Raw genomic sequence first — 24,109 nt, 5'->3', positions numbered from 1 at the left:
TTTCAAAAATGTCTAGCTGAGAGCCGGAAGCTAAGATCAGTGCTTTTTTTGGGGGGGGGACGCATACCCCTAAACATTTTGTGAATCTAAGTTTGACCTCATTGAGGGGCAGTATTTCAGTATAAGTAGGAATATGAGCGTACCCTTAAAACTTTTTTTTTAGAAAAAAAGCACTGGTTAAGATCAATGACATTAAGCATTTTCTTAATTGCCTTAGGAATACTGGCTTGAGAGACAGATAGAAAATCCAAATATCAAGGGCCGTCTGTCACTTCTCTCTCACCCACACCCACATAATTTTGTTGTAAAACGAGAGTAGTGGAATGGTGCAGGCTTGCTGTATAAACATTCTGTAGAAAATCGTAGAATTTATTTTAATAATTATACAGGTTGTTGCATATCACTCTGTTGCATATTGCTCAGTTTGTCTGTCTTGCAGCATTTAAGGAAAACACCTTAATGAAGACTTTAGAATGAGAAGACATATTTCCATCAGCTAGCATACTGCAATCTCTTTATCTGGCAGGAATTCAATGATTTAAACCAAGTATAGGCAAACTCGGCCCTCTAGATGTTTTGAGACTACAACTCCCATCATCCGTAGGGATGATGTAGTCCCAAAACATCTAGAGGGCCGAGTTTGCCTATGCCTGATTTAAATAGCACAACCCCCCTAAACCAGGATTGTTTGCTTGGGAGCTTTCTTTTCCAGCTTATATATGAAATAATTTCATGTGCAAGTTGAATCTAGGTTAAATGTTATAGAACAGTTGTCGTCGGTTTTTTAAGTTGAGTTTTTGTTGGATTTAGGAGAGGCTGGGGATGAATGGTTCAACAGCTAATTAGCTGGTTCCTAAGGCCATTTATAATGCTCTGCACTAAATAGCAAATGAAACCACATTTCCAGTACTTCATTCCCACCTGATTTTGCACTTGTCTTTTTCAATAGTAAGTGGTGTTAGTCCAGATGGCTTTTCTTGAACCAATGTTTTTTTAAGCCTCCTTCTCCCACCCCCACACCCTTTCTTAATAATAACATAAAAAACCTCTTCAGAGTAATGAAATACGTCATCTTGGCCTGAAGGAATGGGAGAGGTTTACCCACATCTAAAATTAATATTCACTTGAGTGAGCACAAAATCCTGCACACATGTCTGAGTGCAGTACAGCATTACAGTTCTTCCTTAAAGTCTTGGACCAAACACAGGTGAGAGTCTATGTGGAGGTGATGGCATCAGAGACGGCTCAGTTTATAGCCACAATTGCATACTCGGTGAACTACCTAGGGGACCTTTTCCTAAAGCTGAAGGGTCTGGTTAGTATCAGCCCAGCAGATGTAGCATCAGATCACTGAGTAGCCCACTGTGCTAGTTTTGTGAAGCACTTGAGGGCAAAGTCACTAATTTCCATTCCTAATTTGATACTACTGTTGAAGCTGATATCGGGGAGGCTCCTTGAGTACCGTCTAGTCCAGGTTTGTGGGATCACTTTCACTTGGTTTGGCCTGAGGATATGGGCATGGGTTCTGACTATCTAGAGCAGGCATAGGCAAACTCGGCCCTCCAGATTTTTTGGGACTACAACTCCCATCATCCCTAGCTAACAAGACCAATGGTCAGGGATGATGGGAATTGTAGTTACAAAACTTCTGTAAGGCTGAGTTTGCCTATGCCTGATCTAGAGGAACTTTTGGGAGTCGCTTTGCCTTCTGTGCAACTGTGGGTAGAGATTGAAGTTTGTTTTTTGCATTTTAATGTTTAATGCTGAGTCCAAAGTACATTACTGATGGTGTTGAAATTAAACCTGACGGTCATGAGTTTGCTGTCTGTAGTCTCAAACCTCAGATGAAAGATATTCCTGCACCTCAACATAATATCAGAATCATTTTTACAGATAATTTTTTTAAAAAAAATTATTAAAGCTTTTTCATAATACAATAAGATAAAAGAGATTGGTATAAATAAAAACACACAGAGAAGAAATCACAGAGTCCTGTCTCAAAGGTAGCCCTTAACCCTTGTCTCACACAGAAAGTGGTGGACCCTTCCAGCTCTCACCTGGGAACTTTCCTTTCTTCTCCCAATCTCTCACTCTGGGAGGTCTTCCTTTCCCTACCACTCACTCAGGGTCCTTCCATTCATCTACTGCCTTCATGTGTGTGTAATCCTTGGACCCCCAAATTGGCCCTAAGCAGAGGACACCAAAGGAAAGAAAAAAAAAGGGGGGGTGAAAATAGAAAGATACTGCCATGGCTGATGTACTAACCATCCCATACCAAAGTAAATCCTGTACTTGAGTGGTTGTCTTAGCAGAAAGAGACCCCCCCCAGAGTGGAGAATCAGTTGTAGGATTAAAAAGAGAAGGAACAGAGCTCCCCCCCCCCTTCTGGAGTTCTGTAATAAACTGCTACCATACCACATTTGCTTCTTTTATTTTGGTCATAGTGCCAGACTCAGAACAAATTCAGACAAGCCTGCTGAAGCCTGGTAAACCAGTTCTCCACATGATACGCTGGCAGCCCCCTCTCCATTCTTAACACCAGAACTACCATTTTCAACCTTCCCCGCAGTCTGTTCTTCTCTTGCTGAAGAAGCCCCTTGAGAAGCAGGACCTCTTTCGCCACCAGGTTCCATGGAATAGCCTCCCACAGTTTGACACCTTCCCTTTCAGCATTTTGCAAGCAGGTTAAAACACATGGGTTTCACTGTGCTTTTTGTTGCTAACTTGCTGCTCTTTTATTGCTGATTTGTGTGTGTCTGCTGCGGCTCTTGTCTCTTATCATGAGCAGCCGGCAACCTGCTCATCTTTGCCCTCTCATCATAGAGAACAAAAAAACCACAAAATGTTCTCTGTAGACTTGGTAGGTCATAAAGTCATTTTTCAGCTGCCTTTTTGTGTATTTGCATCCTAACAGCAAAGGAATTGGTCTGTCTTGTCCCAGTCATGACCTTTTTGGGTTGCCCAGAGTTCAGATCAATAAATGTTTATACCTACTGCTTTAGAAATCCTAATGAAAATATGGAAGAAGCTGTTGGTTTGACTTAGATGCTTGAATTTCCTGTTCAGAAGATAGTGATTCTCCAGCGTGTCAATGTGCTTCTGAATCTGTTGCACAAAAGAAAAAGTGTACAGATGTCTCTTTAAGGGAAAAAAATCTTCTTTTTAATTGTGTGCTTATTGCTACATCCCTTTCTGTAGCCATTCTGAAATTGCCATGCAATCCATGAGAAAACTACTTCAGCCATACAGTATTTTAAAAATTAGATGTTTTCAGACAGCAACCAACCTCATTCAACTGCTTAAATTTAAACTTGGCAAGTGTGTGTTCAGTAACTTTTTAATGGGGTCTACTGGTTTAGGGTGCAGTGGGTTGGGAAAGAATATTAAACATAGGAATGCAAGGAATTGGATTCTGAAGGAAAATATTCCTGTCTTGAAAATGCTGTCAAGTTTTGACTGGTTGCCGTTTGGTCTTAACTTTGCAGAGTGTCTGAGTGTAACATAGAACAAATAGTTTTAAGTTTCATTATTCAGGCCTCTTTCTCCCCCACCTCCTTTAGCTTTAGGCATTGAGGATTCCAAACCCAAATGGCTCTGAGAATCAGCATCCAGGGTTGCTATGGGCAGCATTCCATTGTGCATAGCACCTTCTGTTCGATATTAGTGATGAACCAATTAAATAGCTTGGCTGGCTGTACAGTTTCAGGCACTCTTAACAGCTCAGTAGAAGAGAAGAAAGAGAAAATTAATGTTTATGGGTCCCTGCAGAGCAAGCAGAATCTTAGCAAGCTATTAACAATCACAAAGCTTTAATGTTATGTACATTCTAAAGATGTTAAATCAGTGATAGCAGTCATCTCTTCTAGATCAGGGTGACTAACCTTTGCCCAGTGGTGTTGGACTCAAATTCATTTGTAGTTGGCTTGGTCAGTGGTCAAGGACAATGCAGAAGTCATGCGGGGGGGACGGGGACGTGAAGCCAGCCAATGTTTATACTGTACTTAAAAAGGTAAAGGACCCCTGACAGTTAAGCCCAGTCGCAAATGACTCTGGGGTTACGGCGCTCATCTCGCTTTACTTGCTGAGGGAACCGACGTTTGTCTGCAGACAGTTTTTCTGGGTCATGTGGCCAACATGACTAAGTCACTTCTGGCAAAACCAGAGCAGCGCACGGAAACGCCGTTTACCTTCCCGCCGGAGCAGTACCTATTTATCTACTTGCACTTTGACGTGCTTTCAAACTGCTAGGTTGGCAGGAGCTGGGACCGAGCAACGGGAGCTTCCCCCATCGTGTGGATTCGAACCGCTGACCTTCCAATTGGCAAGCCCTAGGCTCAGTGGTTTAGACCATAGCTCCACCTGCGTCCCTATACTGTACTTAGTTCCATCCTTATTTTAGACATTGTGATATATTGGTATACCGCAAAGTTTAGCTGACTATATATCGTGATGGTGAAAACCAGCTATCGCCCAGCCCTAATTGTAACTGTACAGATACTTGGTGCATCCTTAATCCAGGTTTCTTTTTATTCAGCAGATCATATAGAACACTGAGACCAGTATATTATTGACAAAATTGTGCCTTTTTCATTTTTAACTTTTTCTTTCTTTTTCTCCCTTCTAGAAGAATTGCAGACCACCAGAACTTTGGAGCATGGCTACAAGCAATGGGAGCAATGACTTTGTCGTTCTGAGCAATGGTAACATCCCGACCAATGCAACTAGTCCTGATCTCCTTGCAACCAGTGATGGCAATGTTGCCGTCCAAAACCTCCCATCTAAGGAAACCACAAGAAGAAAAGTGAGTGCAAATGGGTGCCTTCAACTTAATGGCATGCTAAAACCATCGTTTCTGCCTGTAGATGACCAAAGAACTCCACAGGTATTATCACAGTGTTGTCGCCCTTGCCCATACCATCATCAGCCTCTAAATCACCATTGTAATCAGCAAGAATGCCTTTCACTGTCTGGCAATGCGGCGCCATCTCCATTAACTTCCTGCTGCCCAAACCTTCATACAGAATATTCAGCATCCGCTTGCCAAAAACATACACCCTTGTATCAGACTGCCTGCTGTCTTCAGTCCTCGCCCTCATTCTGCCTACATCATCAGTGGCCTGAACATTTTCAGCATCAGCCTGTGCAACAACATATAGCCAATATACGGTAAGTATATTTGAATTGTAGAGTTGGAATGCAGGAATCTCAACATATGGTCCCCCATCCAATTTGAAACCATACCGCACCCTACTTAGCTTTGCAAATGTGCTAGCAGTTTTATTGCTGCACCACTAGGAGGACAGTGGCTCTTTCCTATAGTGTCTGAATTGTTATTTTTATATGCTTTCTACTTTACTTGTTTCACAATGTAGATAAAAGGTTTTAAAGCAAGCCTATAGTAAGCTAAATCATTCCCACTATAGTCCTAGTGCATCAGACATGTTTCATCTAGAAGTATGTGCAAACTTATGCTCCAGTAGCCCATGTTGAATTAAAGATAAAGAAGGTTTGGTTATTTTATATACCTTACATAAGGCATGGCATATCCAAAAATTGTAAGTATTAATGATTGATTGTTAGGGGTAGCAGAATTCCAAATTGACACAAGTTAGTTGGTTGGGATTGTTGGTGCCCTTCTGATCTAAAACTATTTCTATCTTAAATATTTTCACATTAAGACATGCCATTTTGTGACTTGTTATTACAAATAGTTTTTGATGTCTCCTTCATGTGGTGCCTTGTTTCCCGAACTCAATCCGTTCTTGAAGTCCGTTTGACTTCCAAAACGTTTGCAAACCAAGGCACAGCTTCTGATTGGCCCCGGAAACAATACCAACAGCTAAAATAGACGTTTGGCTTCCAAAAAACATTCGCAAACTGGAACACTTATTTCCAGGTCTGCGACATGCAGGAGCCAATTTGTTCAGGAGCCAAGCCATTCGGGAACCTAGGTACCCGAAACCTTGGTTCTTGGAAAGCACTCGTCTTTACCACACATTTCCTAGGGGGTACATTATTTGGTAGAAAAACAGTGGTAGGATGCAGTTCTGTACCAACTTGGGTAACTCAGTGGGACTTGCTTCTGAGTAGACACACAGTATTTCATTGTTAATCATATATATGTAATATCTTATAGTGTGGCTGAAGACAAATCAAGTTGAACATCTGACCAGGACAGTAGGCAAGCTGTGTCTCTCTGCATATATGTATCTTTCAGATTACTGCAAGGTGGAGGTTTTTCTCTTGACTAGCTTACAATTAGTTGTCTCATACGATCTCTTGGCGTTGGTTAAAATACACAGAATATAAAATTGTAATGAGAATTGTTGTTCTTCGGCAACATCTGTCATGTCAAACCCTTTTCGAATTCCAACAGTTGAGCTAAACTAAATGCAGTTAGATCAGTGTTTACAAGGATTGTGATCTGTGGATTTTAACTTGGGCTTTTTGATTCTTTGTACTCTTCAGTATGATGATCCTAAAGAGGTTTCAAAAGAAAACAAACAAACACTTGGTATTGGTAGGAAATGGCATTTTCATAACCAAAATGGACAGCACATTGATCCCCACATGAACTAGGTATAGGGTGTTTTTGGAATGAGCTCTGTAAGAAAATATACACAAAATACGTAATGTCATAATTTTATCTCCATTGTGGACATTACTGGAAAGTTCTTTAGACGGTACACCAGGACTGAGCAGCAGGCTCTGATCCATCTGCCCAATTCTTTTAGTGGTCCAACCCAAACCAACATTACATTGTGGCATCTGGCTCTGCCACCTGCTTAGGTATTTCATAATTGGGTGCTGGCATAGCCTTTTCAAACTTTCTCTGGCACTTTAGCAAGCTCTCCTATATCTCAATTTCTGTTCTTCTTCTCTATACCCAGCCTGCTTGGCTTTTTTTTAGTATGAAGACGGAATCAAATCTACTTTTCTGGTAGCCCGCCCCCCCCCCGGTGCAAGTTAGAGTTAAATTAAGCACCCTTGGTTTGGAAGTTCAACATTGTGTGTTGTTCTATAAATATCCTTATCTTATTTTTAAACCTCAAATTTAGTAAATTGTGCTATTTTCCAAAAATGGACATGAAATTGACTTTTCCCTATTGCATTAGATTTATTCCACACACAAAAATGATATTCTTACTTAGAAATAATGTAAGGGTTTTTTGTTTATTTCTATTTTTAAATGTGCACATTGCCCCGCACAGGGCATATGGACCTCGGTTTTGTCCAAAAGCTGGGAAGGCAATTAAAAGAAAAAGTGTGTAAAACAGCCCTAGTTGGAAGTCGTTCAGCACTGCAGTGTGCATGTTCTGACAGTGTAATATTAAATGTAGGTGTCCTTCCATTTTTGTATGACACATTAATTAAATTTAGTGTATAATGAAAGCAGCTTTCATTACTGTATATCTCCACATTGTTAACTTTAATTGGGAATTGGAAAGGGTAGGGGGGAACCAATATTATTACAGAGGAAAGATCTCTCTACAAATTTAACGAAAAATTGAGACTTGGCAAGTAACCAGTTTGGCACAGCAGGTCATAGCAGGTTTTTCAAGCCGCCTAGAGCTTAGCATTTGTCAGTGACCTAACATTAAAAGAATGAAGTGTTGATTCTTCGTGTTCTAAATCAGTTTTTAAAAAGTGAAGAATCGCTTTTGCTGTTTTTCAGCTGAATTTAATTCGGCATAGTATTTACCTTTGAATTACAGAAACCCTAATGAATTTGAAATAACTGTGTACACTCAGATTGGTTTCAACATTTCAAATAAATGTAGTCGGTTTTGTTTCTAAAAGTAAAGCTGACACTATAGAGCTTGATATCAATAACTCACTTACTTTTTTTGCTTTGTTATATTATGGAGTAGTAGACAGCAGGGACATTGTGTCCCTGTTTGCTGCCCTGGGTGGGCACGCACGCCAGGGGATGCGGTGTGCTGGGGGCGGGGCGGGCTCACTCACGGGAGCCCAGGTGCCGGTGCCCTTCTCCAATGATGCTGTGGATCAGGGGTCAGCAACACTTTTCAGCTGCGGGCCGGTCCACCGTCCCTCAGACCATGTGGTGGGCCGGACTATTTTTTTATTAAAAAAATATGAACAAATTCCTACACCCCACAAATAACCCAGAGAGGCATTTTAAATAAAAGGACACATTCTACTCATGTAAAAACACGCTGATTCCCGGACTGTCTGTGGGCCGGATTGAGAAGGCAATTGGGCTGCATCCAGCCCACAGGCCTTAGGTTGCCTACCCCATCATCTCCATATGTGCCCCAAAACCACTCCAGAGAATCTTGCAACCCTCTGCAGCAGATTTTGAGGGTTCACAAGGAGTTTCAGCAGAGAGATGAGAGGGAAGTTCCATTGCACAGGTGTAATGGCAACACTGGATACAATCCTATGTTTCCCCTTGTCCGCACAAAATTGGAAAAGGTTTTCCAGTATCTGATGCCTTCAGAATGACACATTTTGCACTCCAGAAACTTCTGATCTATGGGTTCTCTGGAATGTCAGTGCATCAGCGACACTTGCTAGGCCTGCCTAGCTCTTTGCTCAAATAAATTAGTCACAGTCAACATTAATTTAGAAAGTTTGTTCAGGCTTTATTAATATCTTTCCACAGATCCCATTTTGCTTATTTAGTGTGCATATGAAAGCAATATGCTGTAGTTTCATTAAAGCGTTCCCCATTGCCTTAGGTTCTATGCAAATATACCACACTGTATTGAAAACCATTTCAAAGTTAATGTCTACATACAGTCTGTAGAGGCTAAATTTTCTTAGTTTAATAAGATAGCACATTACATAGTCAACCTAAGGCCTTGTTGTAATTACTGTCTTTTTAGAACCAGAGTTCTTTGCAGTTTCCAAAAGGGTTTTGTAAATTCTTGCTTTGGCCTCTGCTCCACAATCCCGGAGTAGTTACGTCTTTTGACCTTTAGAATCTGGCATTTGCAAATGGTAGCAACAAAGTGTTTGAAAACTCATTTCCCATGCCCTTCAACTCTCACCTTCTAAGAAACAGAAGAATATTCAGTACTTAACCTAGTGATCTGTTAGTCCTTTGAACTGTAGCGTGCAAATGAGATAATTAATATAACAAGAATATACCTCCGTTCCACTGTTAATTATGAAAAGTATTATTTCAGTCCATTTTTAAAGCTTGTAGCAAGTTATGAACAAGCTATGCTTGATAGTGCTCAAAATGTACACTGAATGAACTGTGAGCATCTTAATTCACAGACAAAAAGGCTGAGTTATTTTTGGACGATAGATGAATAGCTTTCAAAACACTTAAGGAGCAAGTCCCTAATTCTTTAAAAGAATCAGGATAATTAGGGGGAGTCCAGACTCAACAAGGGTGTCTGCTTTTCAACATTCTTGAATGTGTGCAAGTGCTGGACTTTTTATTTTTCTGAAGTTTATTTATGGAACGTGAATGTCAAATATTTGCATAGTTTCAGATATATATTGGGAATTAGAAAGGTTACTCATGACTTCATGACATTTTGGTTGCTTCTAATAGAGGCATTACTTTACTGTAGATCTTGGATTTCTCTCTTTCTAATGGATTATCTACAAGTCTTCCAAGACTTTCTCTGATTGCCCTCCTTTACTTAAAAGCTCTTAGTATGACCGCATATAATTTTAGAAGTTTACATGTTAATTTTTCAACTAATCACAAATCAATTGCATTTTACCAAATGAACTTCTAACACAGTGGCGCTATGAAATTTGTTCCTATGATGCTTGAAATAATCATGTTCCACTATAAATGTGAGTAGAACATGCAAGGACCCAGCCACTGTTGTTGGCTTGTTCTAGTTTTAAAAAATACAAAGGTCTGCCTTCAGGACAAAATAGACATGGTGGCAGCAGGCCAGAGTTTGAATCCCCACTCATCTGTGAAGCTTGTGGGGCAACTTTGCGCCATTTGCAGTCTCCCAGACTAACCTACCTCAAAAGGATTACTCAAGAATAAAATGAAGGGGGGGCTTCTTGGACGAAAAGTGGGATATACATGTAATGCATATGTATGTAGGAGATTTGAACTTGGTGGGAGTCAGTTGAGCTGAAAGCCGAACACTCCACTCCTCTCTCATACTACATTTCACTCCACAATTCGCCAACTACAATTCTTCTGGGACTCCAGAAGCAACCCAAACCAGGAGAAAAATGGCTGGGGAGAAGTAATGTTGGGAGACAAAGGAACATTGGTGGGGAAAGGTTTGGGAACCTTTTCCATCCCTCCCTAAAAGGTAAAGTGACCCCTGACCATTAGGTCCAGTCGCGAATGAGTCTGGGGTTGTGGCGCTCATCTCACTTTATTGGTTGAGGGAGCCGGCGTACAGCTTCCGGGTCATGTGGCCAGCATGACTAAGCCGCTTCTCGCGAACCAGAGCAGCACACGGAAACGCCATTTACCTTCCCGCCGGAGCAGTACCTATTTATCTACTTGCACTTTAAGGTGCTTTTGAACTGCTAGGTTGGCAGGAGCAGGGACCGAGCAACGGGAGCTCACCCCGTTGCGGGGATTCGAACCGCCGACCTTCTGATCGGCAAGTCCTAGGCTCTGTGGTTTAACCCACAGCGCCTCCAGCGTCCCTTTTCCATCCCTCCCTACTGCACATTAAATCACAGACCCTACTTTATAGGGATTTGACATGATCCAAATGTTCCACTGTAGGGAAATAACTAGGTTTCCTTGCTGGAGGTCAATAATAACACAGTAGTAAATCAAAAACATTCATTTTGCACGTGCAAGGTGGCAACTCCAGTGCAGAAGTCGCTGCAAAGGATTCCAACACAATGCAAGCATAGGTAACAGCAACGTAAAATCACCAAACCCACCCCCCTCTTTACTGTTAGTTCAGCACAGTCTCAAAGCATCATTTCAGCAACACTGACTAATTAAAGCATTATTTCAGCCATGCTGACTTAATTAGATATGCTGTTAGTCCCCTTTGTTACTAGCCTGTTTTACACCACCAGCTATGCATAAGTGCTCCATCTTCCATTCTCTTTGAAGCTTCTGTAGCATGATTTGTTGCGTTCTCCCATCTCCTGATGGCTCCAAAATGCGTTCTTATCTGTAACGCAACTCATTCACTCCCTTTCTATCATGTCCAACATGGCCTTATTTTCTTTCCACCCTCCCGTGCCCCAGCTGAACCGTACAAGCAAGTTGTCTTGTCCCAGGCTCCCACTAGGTGCTGGGGCAAAACTACCTTGGCTCCCACGTTGAGAGCTGTGGCACTTTCCCCTGGCACCTCGCAAGCTGGGGCCAGTGCAGCTTTTTTCCCAACATCGTGGTATATCGCTAGACCACGATGTTTGGCTGGTGATATACCACAATGCTGAAAAGCTGATAACGCCCAGCCCTATTGACTTGGGGGCCTCTCTAGCATGTCCCTGGAGTAGTTAAAAAATCCTTTGGGGGCATTTTCTTAGTTCTTTTCTGTGGATGAAAAGAAACAACTGTACTAAAAGCACACCTTGTGCATATGTGCAGCCTTATCTGACATTCTGAATCACGGAATAATTACTCAGGGAAGCAACGTTTTGTTTTGTTATACATTTGAGCGCTGCAGCCTTCCAGCAGTTTGACCTCACTCCCAAAGGGACACTCCTCCATTGTTGCCATCAGCATTTGAGGACTATAAGGTGGACAGATCTGTATATTGTACCAAGCAAGTACAAACTTTACAGCAGCATCACAGCTCGAAATGTTACAGTGTTTGCTCCTCAAACATGCAGTTGGCTTAGTCATGCTGGCCACATGACCCACAAGCTGTACGCCGGCTCCCTCGGCCAGTAAAGCAAGATGAGTGCCACAACCCCAGAGTCAACCACGACTGGATCTAATGGTCAGGGGTCCCTTTACCTTTACCTTGAGTTTGCTATACATAAAAATCATAATGGAGGTTGGGAGGCAGGCTAGCACCGCTTTCCCTGACATCTTTGTGCAAGAACTTGTCACATCTATCCATCACTTAAGCCCCCACCTCTATTTTCAAGTTATTGAGTCTAGACACAGATTTATCATCTGAGAAGCAGGCCCAAATTTTGGTTGTAAGTAATGTGAAGAAGTATTCTTAGTATCTACCCCCAAAACATGGTACTCCTTTCCCACAAGAGTATATGCGCTATATGACATGATAATGCCAATCTACTCTAGTTCTCTTTGTCCCAAGCCTTTTGGAATGGCACAGAAATGTAAATAAACACTACTGTGTTTTGTATCTGGTAGTTAAATTCTCTAAATCTCTTAACTTTTGCTTTAAAAGATTAAAAACAATTCTGTACGCGAATCTCCCATTTCACTGCTCAGTACTGTAAGCACTTTAATGCTGCAAATTCTATTAAATTTTATCCCATTTCTGTTCAGTTACTCTCTGTATTTTTATTTTATTTTATTTTGGTTCTTTCCCCACACATAAAATCAAATGCTGAACTAACTGGCATTTTCTTTGGACGTAGCCTCAAATCTTTCTTTCACTTTTAATGAAGACACCAGATTAAAGGAAATAGAGTGGGGTTTTTTCCCTAAGCAAAGAAAGTAAGTGTCTAAACTAGCTAAAGAAATTTAATAACTAGGTGTGTCAGGAGTGAGTCAACCCCCATTACTGGATATATAAGCAAGAGACTTGTTTTATACCGCTTGTGGCTAAGCATTGTGCATGCTTGGTGAAAACTACTAGTATAATCTAGATTTCCTTAATGTTGATGCTGGGCTCCCAGTTCCTCTGAAAACTGAGAGAGAAATAGCAGTAGAAAAAGAGGGAGGAATGTATAATTATATGAGCAAATACAGCACAACCCAAATTTTCCAAATGACCTAGGTGACATCTAAGTCATTCAGATATGTTTGGAGAGCAGGAATACTACTTTACGATGGTTTTGTTGACTTAGGCCCAAAGAGTAAAACGTCCAAAATTAGGATTGCAAACTCTTTTGAAGGTGTGTGTGTTTGTAGGGGAGTTGCTTTGTACAAGGTACAGATTTAGCTAACACCCTTCAGGCTGTTTCTAAATTCCATCTCTTAAATAGCAATATTCCAAAGCTGAACTACTTGATTCATTTTTAAAATCCGAGACAAGGTAAAGCAGCAAAACTATAAAATGGCTTATGTCAGGGGTTGCAAGCCTGGTGCCGTAGACAGCTGCAAAGGCTTTTACTGGTGCCCCTGGGCAGATGCCGCAGACTCTTAAGCTTCAATTTTTCTTTTTGAAAATTTTTCTAGCCCTTGGAAAAAGAAAGTTGTGGGGCAAAAAGTCATTTAACTGATTTCTGTGAAAATGAGAGTGAGTAGTGTGGCCACCTTGTATATTTTTCCTGGTACTTAGGAATGTGGCCTGTTGCTATTAGATAGCAATAATAACAGTGAGTGAGTGTGATTGTATATCTCCACAATTGGGACCAGTAGGGCATAGCTAACTTCCTATGGTTTCACATAAGGCTGCCAGGGGTGACTGCCTCTCTAATTTTGTGTTGTACCACACACATAACACTCTCTCTCACACACACACCAACAGCTGTTATGTGACTGGTGCCCCAAGCACTCTCTCAAAATGATCCAAAAAGGTTGGCGACCCCTGCCTTGGATCCAGGTGACCTTGCAAATCACCACATCCAACACAACCCTTTCCTTTCCCTAAGCTCCTACAGAGGGGCCCCTTCTCTATGTTCCAACTATGGAACCTCAACTGGTGGGGATGGAAGAAAGACCTTCTTTGTGGCTGCATCTAAAATATGTGAACTCTTTGCTCCATAAGGCTTGGTTGGTCTCCTCTGGGGTGGTTTACTCTATGGTCAAAATCTTTCTGTTTAAGCAGGCTTTTTTTAAAATTCAGTACCTTTTTTATCTGATGCTTTTGGTTTGTCTCCTGTGAACCTATCTGCTTTGTTATATTGCCTCGGGTTTTATATTGTGTTTTTAATTGTTAGGTGCATGCGCACTAGAAAAATATTGGATAAAAATACGTGTATAAATACATCAAACCACCCCCCACCCCTCGCTGATCCATAATGCATGAGTAGCCTTTTGAAAGCCTTAGATGCTATGACAAACATTTGTAATATTTGGCATGTTTTCACAAATATCTTGAGGATTTCTGTGTAAGTGCATGTGTTATCTTTTGGAAGGTCTTCATCATAAGAAAAACTTTTAAGGGATACTAGGAAACACACAGCTTGCGTTGAGTTTTCAAAACTGTAGTTTGGATACAGTAAAGAGAGAAATAGTATTTTTAATGAGCAACTATAATCATGCATATAACTGTCAGTATTTACCCTTCGTGTCTCTCCTCTTGTGCAGTTTTGGAGGAGTCTGATGTCTCGTGTGATTTTTGCTGAATCGTTTCAGTTTCCTCTCAAAGATATTGGTGACCTTGACCTTGTGATGCTGCTTGAAATAGGAGGTGTAATGAAAGCATACAAATAAAGTCTGTTATGGAAGCAACTATGTGCCAAAAATGCTGCTGAAAGCCACTTGGTCATCATTTAGGCCAACTATTATTCAATTTCATTTCGGTTATGGAAGGGATGTGGAGAAGGCAGCACAAAAGAATTTCATCTTATGAAGTATTTAGTAGTAAAATGCCTGCTCCAAATTAGATGTTGGCCTGTTCTCAAATTGTGACTCACAGTGATATTAAACTTTTATTGTCTTTGAATATTTCAGAACCTTTTATTTCACTAACCCAGCAAACTGTATCTTTTCATGAGAGGCCTGAAAGTGGGGTTGGGGGAGGACATTATATGCAGAAATGTGTGCACCAAAAAGTGTTTTTGCCATGTCTGTTAGGGTAAAGCAGATTTGGTCAGGGTTGATTTGGAGGAGAGAAGAGCCAAGAGGGCGGGCCCTTTCTGGCTGCTTCCCTCCTGTAGACTTCCAGATGTGTGCATTTACTCTCACAAATGTGCACCTGTAATTGCTGGAGGGAAAAGCAGTTGAGGAGGTGGAAAAGTTGCAAGCAAAAAGATGAACACCTTCCTCTTCTGCCAAGCATTTGACGTATAAGTCCTATGCTGGAATAGATGTGAGGGATATTGGCTGTTCTATCTTCTAATTACTTTTACCTGGCCTTACATTATTTTAAATAGTTGTTACCTATCTTGAAATACCATATATATATATTATAAATAAAAATAAAATCACCTTCTTCTTTGGCGATCACTCGTAGCCGAGTAAGATTGTCTTTCATAAACACAGTTTTAACAATGAGCCCATAAGTGACTGTGGAGGCCAGTTCTGGACATTCAGGGCATTATGCATCCATACCAAAGTAATGCCCTTTGCGTCTTTGTGTAGGAAAAGGTAATGTTTGAAATGGTCCTGCTGGTTCCAAAACTGAAGACAGAGAATGTCAGAAAAAATAATTGCAATGGGCGATGCTCAAGGGAAAAAAAGATGCACAATCCTATGAAATGCAGTATCTCATTTTTGCCTTCTTCTTTTTAAATGAAAGGTAGTGACAGCTGGAAAAACGACGATCTGTAAATCATTTCTAGTAAATTCCATTTGTTCCAAAATCCAAAGCTTAAGCACCATTTTGGATCCCAGCAAGACCTCATCCATTTATAGTCCGTTCCTTTGATTTTCATGCCAGAGACGAATAGCCCTAGTGTTCAAAGGCTGCCAGGACTTTGTAACAGTCTATTTGGATGATAAAGTAATGCATAGATCTCAAACATTTAGCTTCAGTGCTAGGGAGGGGGTGCGGAAAGGGGATCTGGTTTAACCATCAGTCTCTTAAGAGAGTAAAGAATGCAGACCCATTACCCAAATATGATACAGGGAAGGGAACATTAGTAAAATCTTAGGTAAGGCTAAAGGCAATGCAAGCTGTTCTAAGATACAAATCCCAGCATATGGGGACAGCATTTTCACTAGCACAACCAATGTACCAGTTTCTAGATTAAGCTGCTGTAGTCACATTTCACTATATATTTGACTGCTCTGGTGGTTTTCTGTTAGCATAGTGGCAGGCAAATTGTAAGAAATAACATGAAAATCAGGGACTTTGCAATGATATTGAAAGACAGAGTGGCAGGATCAAATTGACAATGAAAGGCACTTGGTGGTGGCGTGACAACTTTGATACACATTTGTCTTGAGTTTTTCGATTGTTTTTATTGGGTGAAAATGAGAGTGCTGTTCAGTATGCATAGACCTTTTCCCTGTAACTTTCCTGCAGTTGACGATCTATATTGCCCATTTGGTGCAAGTCAGGCTCTCTCTGCTCTAAAAGTTACAGTCATAATGAGAGCTACTTTTCTTTAATTACAGCAAGATTTCCCTCTTCCATGCTGTGGCACTGTGGTCTAAACCACTGAGCCTCTTCGGCTTGCCGATCAGAAGGTTGGCAGTTCAGATCTGCACAATGGGGTGAGCTCCTGTTGCTGTGTCCCAACTCCTGCCTAACTAGCAGTTCTAAAGCACACCAGTGCAAGTAGATAAATAGGTATCGCTGTGGTAGGAAGGTAAACAGCGTTTCCGTGCGCTCTGTTTTCCATCACGGTGTTACGTTGTGCCAGAAGCGGTTTATTCATGCTGGCCACATGACCTGGAAAGCTGTCTGTGGACAAACACTGGCTCCCTCGGCCTGAAAGCGAGATGAGTACTGCATCCCCATAGTCGCCTTAGACTGGACGTAGCCATCCAGGGGTCCTTTACATTTACCTACCTATATCCAAAGACCTGCAAATACTGGGATTTTTCACATTCTGCTCAAGCAGGGATGAAGTACCTCCCCCCTCCTTGCATATTATTGGGCTACAACTCCCATTTTCCCTCTCCATTGGCCATGCTGTCTGGGTCTTATGGGGAGTTGGAGCTCATTAACATCTTGAAGGCTATGTGTTCACCTTCCATGAACTAAAAGGTTTGTCTTGATATGCTACCTCTTAGCTAGAAACTTATTTTGAACCAGTTAATCATATTGATGAACACTGGTGCAATGTGAATCACAGTGTTGTGCTTAGGGAAATGTAAAATAACTTGCAACTATTACAGAATGCCACTGTTAACGATTGAATATAATAGCGTTGGCACTCCCCAAACCACCTCTTTCCAACACGAGACCGTAATTAGGCTACAAATACCCCCTTTCCATCTAAATATTAAGCTTCAATTATAACAATTTATTTTGGATTTCCATTACTTTCACTGACTTCAATATACTGGAGCAAAAGACAAAGTTAGAAATCATTTGAAGCCAACATGACTGACAGGAAAGCTTCTGTTAATATGCACCCCAATCACCCATTATTAAGCAAACTACAGCATCCTGTACCAATTTTGTGCTCTATGTACCGTATTTTTCGCACCATAGGACGCACTTTTTCCCTCCTAAAAAGCAAGGGAAAATGTGTGTGCGTCCTATGGAGCGAATGCAGGGGGGAGGCAGGCGGGAAAAGCCCCCAAGAGCCGCACACAAGCTTAGTGCGCTTTTGTGGGCTTTTCCCCAGGAGGGAGAAGGGACTGACTGGCCGCATCAGTCCCTTCTCCCTCGGGGAAAAGCCCCCAAGAGCGGCGCCCTCTTTAAAGGCTGCGCGGCTCCTGCGGGCTTTTCTAGATTCCCCCACCTCCCAGAAAAGCCAGGAGAAGCCGCGCAGCCCCGTTAAAGAGCGCGCGGCTTCTGCAGGAGGTGGGGGAAGCTGCAGCAGGTTCCCGCCTCCCGGGCTCCCTTTGAAGCGGCAATGTGGGAGGGGAGCAGCTTACACTCGTGTAAGCAGCTGCTCTCCCACTTTCCTGCTTCAAAGAAACTACGGAGGAGGGAAGGAAGGGGACCATGGGTGATCCTCTGCTAGCGAATGCAGCGGATTCCCTCCTCCCGGGCTCCCTTTGAAGCAGCAAAGTGGGAGGGGAGCAGCTTACACTTGTGTAAGCAGCTCCTCTCCTACTTTCCTGCTTCAAAGCAATCACGGAGGAGGGAAGGAAAGGGACCATGGATCCTCCACTGCTTGCGGCTGCAGTGGATTCCCTCCTCCTGGGCTCCCTTTGAAGCAGCAGAGTGGGAGGGGAGCAGCTTACACTCGTGTAAGCAGCTCCTCTCCCACTTTCCTGCTTCAAAGTGGAGGGAATCCACTGCAGTTGCGAGCAGAGGATCCATGGCTCCGCTTCCTTCCCTCGAAGCAGGGTGCGGGGGTGCAGGGGGGAAAGACGGCAGGAAATAGATGCTGGGCAGGAAGACACAACCACACTTTGACCACTGAAAGTCCACCCCAGATTTCCACTGAGACGGCCAGGCTAATCTCGATGGCCATAAGTCAGCATTATTAACTGGACTTAGATAAGCCATAGTTCACCTTCCTACCCTCCTCTGAGGCTCGATTTAAAGCAGCAAAGCGGACAGGAGCCACCTGCTTTGCTGCTTTAAATAGTTTAGTGCAACATTTGATTCAGAATATTTTTTTCCGTATTTTCCTCCTCTAAAAACTAGGTGCGCCCTATGGTCAGGTGCGCCCTATGGAGCGAAAAATACGGTATACTTGAACCTAAGCAATAGAACCTTGAAGGAATACAGGCCTATTTATGAGTGACAAGACACATCATGAGAAGAAAAGTCATGTCCATCTTTTAGGCAGAGCCGAGGGGCGAAATAAAACTGGATGCTTTTTCTCAGAACTACTAGCCAAGCATATGAAGCTTTAACTGTGGCACTGTATACATTTAGAGAGATTTGTTCTGCATTTGTCAGAATGCCAGCATCCTGAAATCATCATCTGTATTGAACTGTAAGTTTAGAGATCAGCTTAATATGCACTCATGACTTAAATTATATATATAGTAGTGGAGGCATATAAAATAACACTTGAACCCCTGAATGTGTATTCTCAAAAGTTGGAAGGTAAGGGTTTGTAGGGAAGAAAGCCTCATTAAACATTATCATGTTTATAGTATCCCAGGTAAGTGTTTATAGTCGCTTTCATGTCCCCTTTATTTACAATATACGTATACTGCTTTTCAACCATAATTGTTCTCAGAGTGGTGGCGGATTATTACTATTTTTTTTAAAGTAATGCAACAGTAAAAAGTAATGCAGCAATTAAAGCAATGTTTATCAAACAGTTTGCAACGAAGACCTTTATCTTACTTTTTTTCTTGTGTATTAGATTTATATCCCACCTTGAGGAGCTTCTCTGAGCAGCTTTCAATAAGTTAACATTGCAACAATACAATTTTAAAACAAAAGCATGATAAAAACGCCATGATACGAAAGAGCAGTATAAAGGCAGTCGGGATTAAAAGCAAACACCAAGCAGTATAAAAGCAATGTAACAGGATTTAAAAGCCTGGGAAACTAAAAGGATCTTGCGTGGTACCAAAATGGCAGCAACCTTTTTTTTACGCCGACTGTCCCGGGCAAGTCAGTTCAGTATCTGCAAATGGAAATAATGAACAGTAAATACCAATTGTTTCTGTTTTCATAAATGTCCTGTAGGGTCATTTATAAAGGATGAATACAATATAGTATTCTTTTCAGATCTGTGACATGGTGCCTTTCTATGTTGGCATGCCCTGCTTTCCTTTTCCAAGAGTTTATTGGTCAGTTTGCTTACATCTGCTACAGGGCAGACAGTTAGGTTTGACTGAATACAAGTGTTTAAATATGAAACCTCTCCCCCCCAACCCCCCCCCCCCCCGAATTCATTTTCACCAACATCTAAGTTGATCAGGAAATGGCTGCTCTGGAAATACCGTATTTTTCGCTCTATAACACGCACCTGACCATAACACGCACGTAGTTTTTAGAGGAGGAAAACAAGAAAAAAATATTCTAAACGAAACAGTGGATGTATGATTTTTGTGGTTCATGCTGTGGCCACAGACATGTGATCTGACGGTGAGTTTGGGGTAGCCCAATGCAAAAATCCTGAGGATCCATGTGGATCCATGCTTTGTAACCATGTTTTTGCACCATTGCGGCCCCATAAAACAGTGGGTGGGTGTGTTTTTTGGTGCAGGCTGTAGCCATGGATATGCTATGTGATCTGATGGTGAATTTGGGGTGACCTAGTGCAAAAATCCTGAGGATCCATGTGGATCCGTGCTTTGTAACCATGTTTTAAGTGGGGAGGGAAGGAAAAGAACTCAAGGGACAAGGAGCACGCGTGGGGTGTGTGGAGAAGGATGCTGCTAATAATGCAGGAGAGGCTCCTCTCCGGGTTTGCTCCTTTAGAACAAGCAGGCTCTGCGTCTCTCCCTCCTCCCCGGCAAGGAAACCATGATAGTAACCACTCTGAGACAAATCAAGAAAAATTGCGACCAACACTCTCCCCCAACAAGCGCAGTGAGGTCAAAACACACACACACAGAGAGAGAGAGAACTGGCCCTAAAGTCGCAGGGCGCTGGAAGTCGCAGGGGCGCTGGGGGAGTGAACGGGAAGCAAGAGAAGGAGAAGGAGCCCTCACACAGAGAGAGACACACAGAGTGTCAATTCTAAAGTCGCAGGGGCACAGGGAGAGTGAACGGAAGCAAGAGAAGGAGAAGGAGCCCTCACACAGAGAGAGACACACAGAGTGTCGATTCTAAAGTCAGAGGGAGAGCACAGGGGCGCAGGGAGAGTGAACGGAAGCAAGAGAAGGAGAAGGAGCCCTCTCTCACACACACAGAGTGTCGATTCTAAAGTCAGAGGGAGAGCGCAGGGGCGCAGGGAGAGTGAACGGGAAGCAGGAGGAGGAGAACGATAGCTCAAGCACACACACACACACACACACACACACACACACACACACAGCCCCTACAGTGGCTAATCCAAAATCAGACAGCAAAAAACTGCAGGCAGGGACAGAGAGCACGGGGTTGTTTTAAAGCAGCCAACCCCGCTCTGCTTCTCTCCGTCCTCCCGGCTAGGCTGGCTGAAAAGCTTTGCTGCTACTTAGCAGCTCAGTGGGGAGGAGAGAGGAGCATAGAGGACGGGGTTGTTTTAAAGCAGCCAACCCCGCTCTGCTTCTCTCCCTCCTCCCCGGCTCCACTAGCTGACAGGAGCCGCTTACACCCGCTTTGCTGTTTCAAAGCGAGCCACGGACTGCTCACAACTGCAGCAGATTCCCCCGCCATCTGTAGGCATTCGCTCCATAACACGCACAGACATTTCCCTTACTTTCTAGGAGGAAAAATCTGCGTGTTATGGAGCAAAATTTACGGTAATACAATTTCCCCTTTTACTTCATCTTGAAAATGATGGCAGTAGTTTTGCCAAAGCAGTCTTCTCTCTCGTCATTCTGAATGTTGAGTTGGTTTACTAATTTACCGTATTTTTTGCACCATAACACTCACTTTTTTCCTCCTAAAAAGTAAGGGGAAATGTCTGTGCGTGTTATGGAGGGAATGCCTACGGGTGGCATGCCTAAGGATTTTCCTCCTCTAAAAACTACGTGCGTGTTATGGTCGGGTGCGTGTTATAGAGCGAAAAATACGGTAGCCTTGAACTCTCTCCATAGTATACGATTTAGAGAGTTAGTTTATTAAGCAGAGCCCAGAGACCCGAATTCTGTTCTTGAGCAAAACAAATTAATTTCTTCAGATACCATAAGCTATCAGTGAGTATCTATGCCAGTATTTATTTCTTATATCATACTTGGAGGAGACTCTCTGAAACGAATGGACTTAAGTCCACTGATTTCAATGGGCCTATGCTATGACTTTATTTGAGATAGCGTTTAAAAATAATTCACACAACATCTTTCTGGGGAAAAAGGACATGAATCCAAATAATTGCAGCGCAGCATTTTGTTTTCAAAAAGCAGGAACCACCCTTACCTTTCCCCAGCAATACTTCAAAGTAGGCTACTCTTTAAAAAAAAAAAAGGTTTAAGGAGTTTGAAAAGCTTTTGGTGACATGGCATGCTGAAAGTGTTTAACACACACACACACACACAGAGAGAGAGAGAGAGAGAGAGAGAGAGAGAGAGAGAGAGAGAGAGAGAATGGATCTGTGCAGGCCAATGGATATGCCCAAAATTGTTCTGGAGAGATCCCAGCTTGCATCTATGTTCCCTTTTCTACCAACTCAGTGGCTTTAAGCATATTTGAGCTGCACAAAAGCGATGATTAAGTCCTTCAAGTCTGAAATGTTAAAGGTCACACCTGCTATCAAACTGTTTTGTTTTCAAAAGTATGCATTAAAAAAGCTGTGCACCAAAATGAAGCCCTGCACTGTAACCAATACGTTGCAGCTGTTTTATGACGACTTTATTATGTTGGTTAGGAACATTATCCATCTTTGACTTCAACAGTCTTTTCTGTTATGCTTAAACGTAGAAAGGCATAGCAAAATAGAATTTTCCCGCTGCGTTAATGGATGATATGCACAGTTTTAAAAGGTCTTTTTTATGCTCCAGTTTGGTTTGTCAAGAACACCTTCCCCAACTGCTTTGTGGAGAAGGGCAAACACTCCTGACTCCCCACGAGAGAATTGTGGATTAATGTAATTTATCCATGCATTATCCAAATGTTATCAAAAAGTGCATTCCAAGCAGGGCTTGGTACAACATAGCAGTATAATGAATTCTACAGAATGCCTAATTAAAGCAGTGATAAAGCACAACTAGGTCCCCACGTGCTTTGCCCTAGATCCAAGTGTAGGCATTTTCTGTTACATATTGGAGAAATGTGTATATTAAGGACTGAAGAAGATGGAGTGCATAAGACTGAGGCTCATGTGTTTAAGAACACACTGCTGTTGGTTGCATTGTCAAAAGTGGGCCACTATGTCGATTGTGATGGTCTTTGAATTCACAGTTGCTTTTCATGGTTTCATCAATAGCATTATCATATAGCAATTTTGAAAACTCTTTGAAAACTAGAAACATTATACCTTTCTACGAATGAACTTTTCTTGAAAAAAACTATCCACCAACTCAGTAGCTTAGGAGCAGACAGAAGGACCTTTTAGAATTGACCTTCAATGTGAAGTAACTTTTCTTTTTCTTTTTTTTTTACCTGAAGAAAAAACTTTTCTTTTTTTTTTTACCTTTAGCTTAAGTTATTTCTGAACATCTGTTTGTTATGTTTGTCATGTCCATATATCTGGCATTTTTCAGAGGATTTTCAGCTTTCCCAGGAGGCCATTTTTTAATCATCTGATTAGAGTTTGGAAACCAAAACTTGATTTGCTTTTTCTAAATCAGAGCATGACCTCTTGTTTGTTTGTTTGAAGGGAGCAAACAGCTCAGAACTCTTGGCCATGTTCTCTTACTAAAATAATATTGGCATATTTGTACTTAGGGATCCAAGTAAAGATAATGTGTATTGTATTTTGGTGTGTACATGAAATATTTTCATATTTAATGCATAGCAGTTTAAAAGCAAACTGCTTTTAAACGATCTAAGAATAGAGGTTTGTAATTTCCTATTTGTTTCTTTCCTGTTAGCCAAGAAAATCAGTGTTGTATAGAGTGTCTTAGGTATGAGCTTGACTTTGGAAATCGACTGGGGAAACGTTTCCAGAATACATTCTGTAGAAAGGGAAGGAAGTGCTGTAGATCATCGCCCCCCCCCCATTTTCTATTTAACTTGTAAAAATTGCCTTGGTTTTGCAAGCTCTTAATGACAAAGTACTTCTGATATATCTGCATCAAAATACTAGCACAGTGTAGATCCTTGAAAAGCAAACTTACTAGTTTAATCCCTTCACTGCCTCTATAAACATGTTGAGGGGAGGGAAATTATTGGGCATTGGTATATCTGTTATCTATCTAAGATTCTTTTTCTTTTGATTTTCAGGCCAGCCAGAACATTAACGTGGCCAAAAAGGTAAGATGTGAATTATTTCCATGCTTTATATTCTCTTCTGTGGTTTTTATTCATGGAAACATCTTTTGTGTACTAGTCCAATCCACCTCAGGACTCAAGTAATGAGGAAGCCAAATAAGTATAAATACTGTGATCTGGTGTGGCAAGAATCCTGGGGGCTGAGGGGCACTCCGGACGATACCTTCATAGACTTGACCACATCACCACCTGATGTGACTAATTTATATATAAATTTGGTGTGCAGGGTGACGAATGATCATAAGAATACAAAATTAATCGAAAACAAGAGACAGAGGCGGGAAAGTAACACCTTCATTGTATTAAGCTGAAGACTAAATTTC

General features: G+C 41.8%; 1 protein-coding gene across 9 annotated transcripts in view; it reads left to right on the top strand.

Annotated features, from left to right (window-relative positions):
• DISP1 (dispatched RND transporter family member 1) overlaps positions 1-24,109 on the top strand; it is an 85,712-nt gene that overhangs the window by 41,977 nt on the left and 19,626 nt on the right. For 4 of the 9 annotated variants that reach the window (XM_053383087.1, XM_053383086.1, XM_053383091.1 and 1 more), the window contains 2 exons: positions 4,625-5,166; positions 23,739-23,768. In XM_053383087.1, the coding sequence (XP_053239062.1) occupies positions 4,625-5,166; positions 23,739-23,768 (572 nt within the window). Of the gene's footprint in view, positions 1-3,715; positions 4,010-4,624; positions 5,167-23,738; positions 23,769-24,109 lie in introns of those variants that run through there. The other 5 variants (XM_053383092.1, XM_053383095.1, XM_053383093.1 and 2 more) reach the window with 3 other exon arrangements.

This window comes from Podarcis raffonei, chromosome 3, assembly GCF_027172205.1.
Source record: "Podarcis raffonei isolate rPodRaf1 chromosome 3, rPodRaf1.pri, whole genome shotgun sequence".
NCBI classification, from domain to species: Eukaryota; Metazoa; Chordata; class Lepidosauria; order Squamata; family Lacertidae; genus Podarcis; species Podarcis raffonei.
This window is presented reverse-complemented; position numbering and strand designations above follow the sequence as displayed.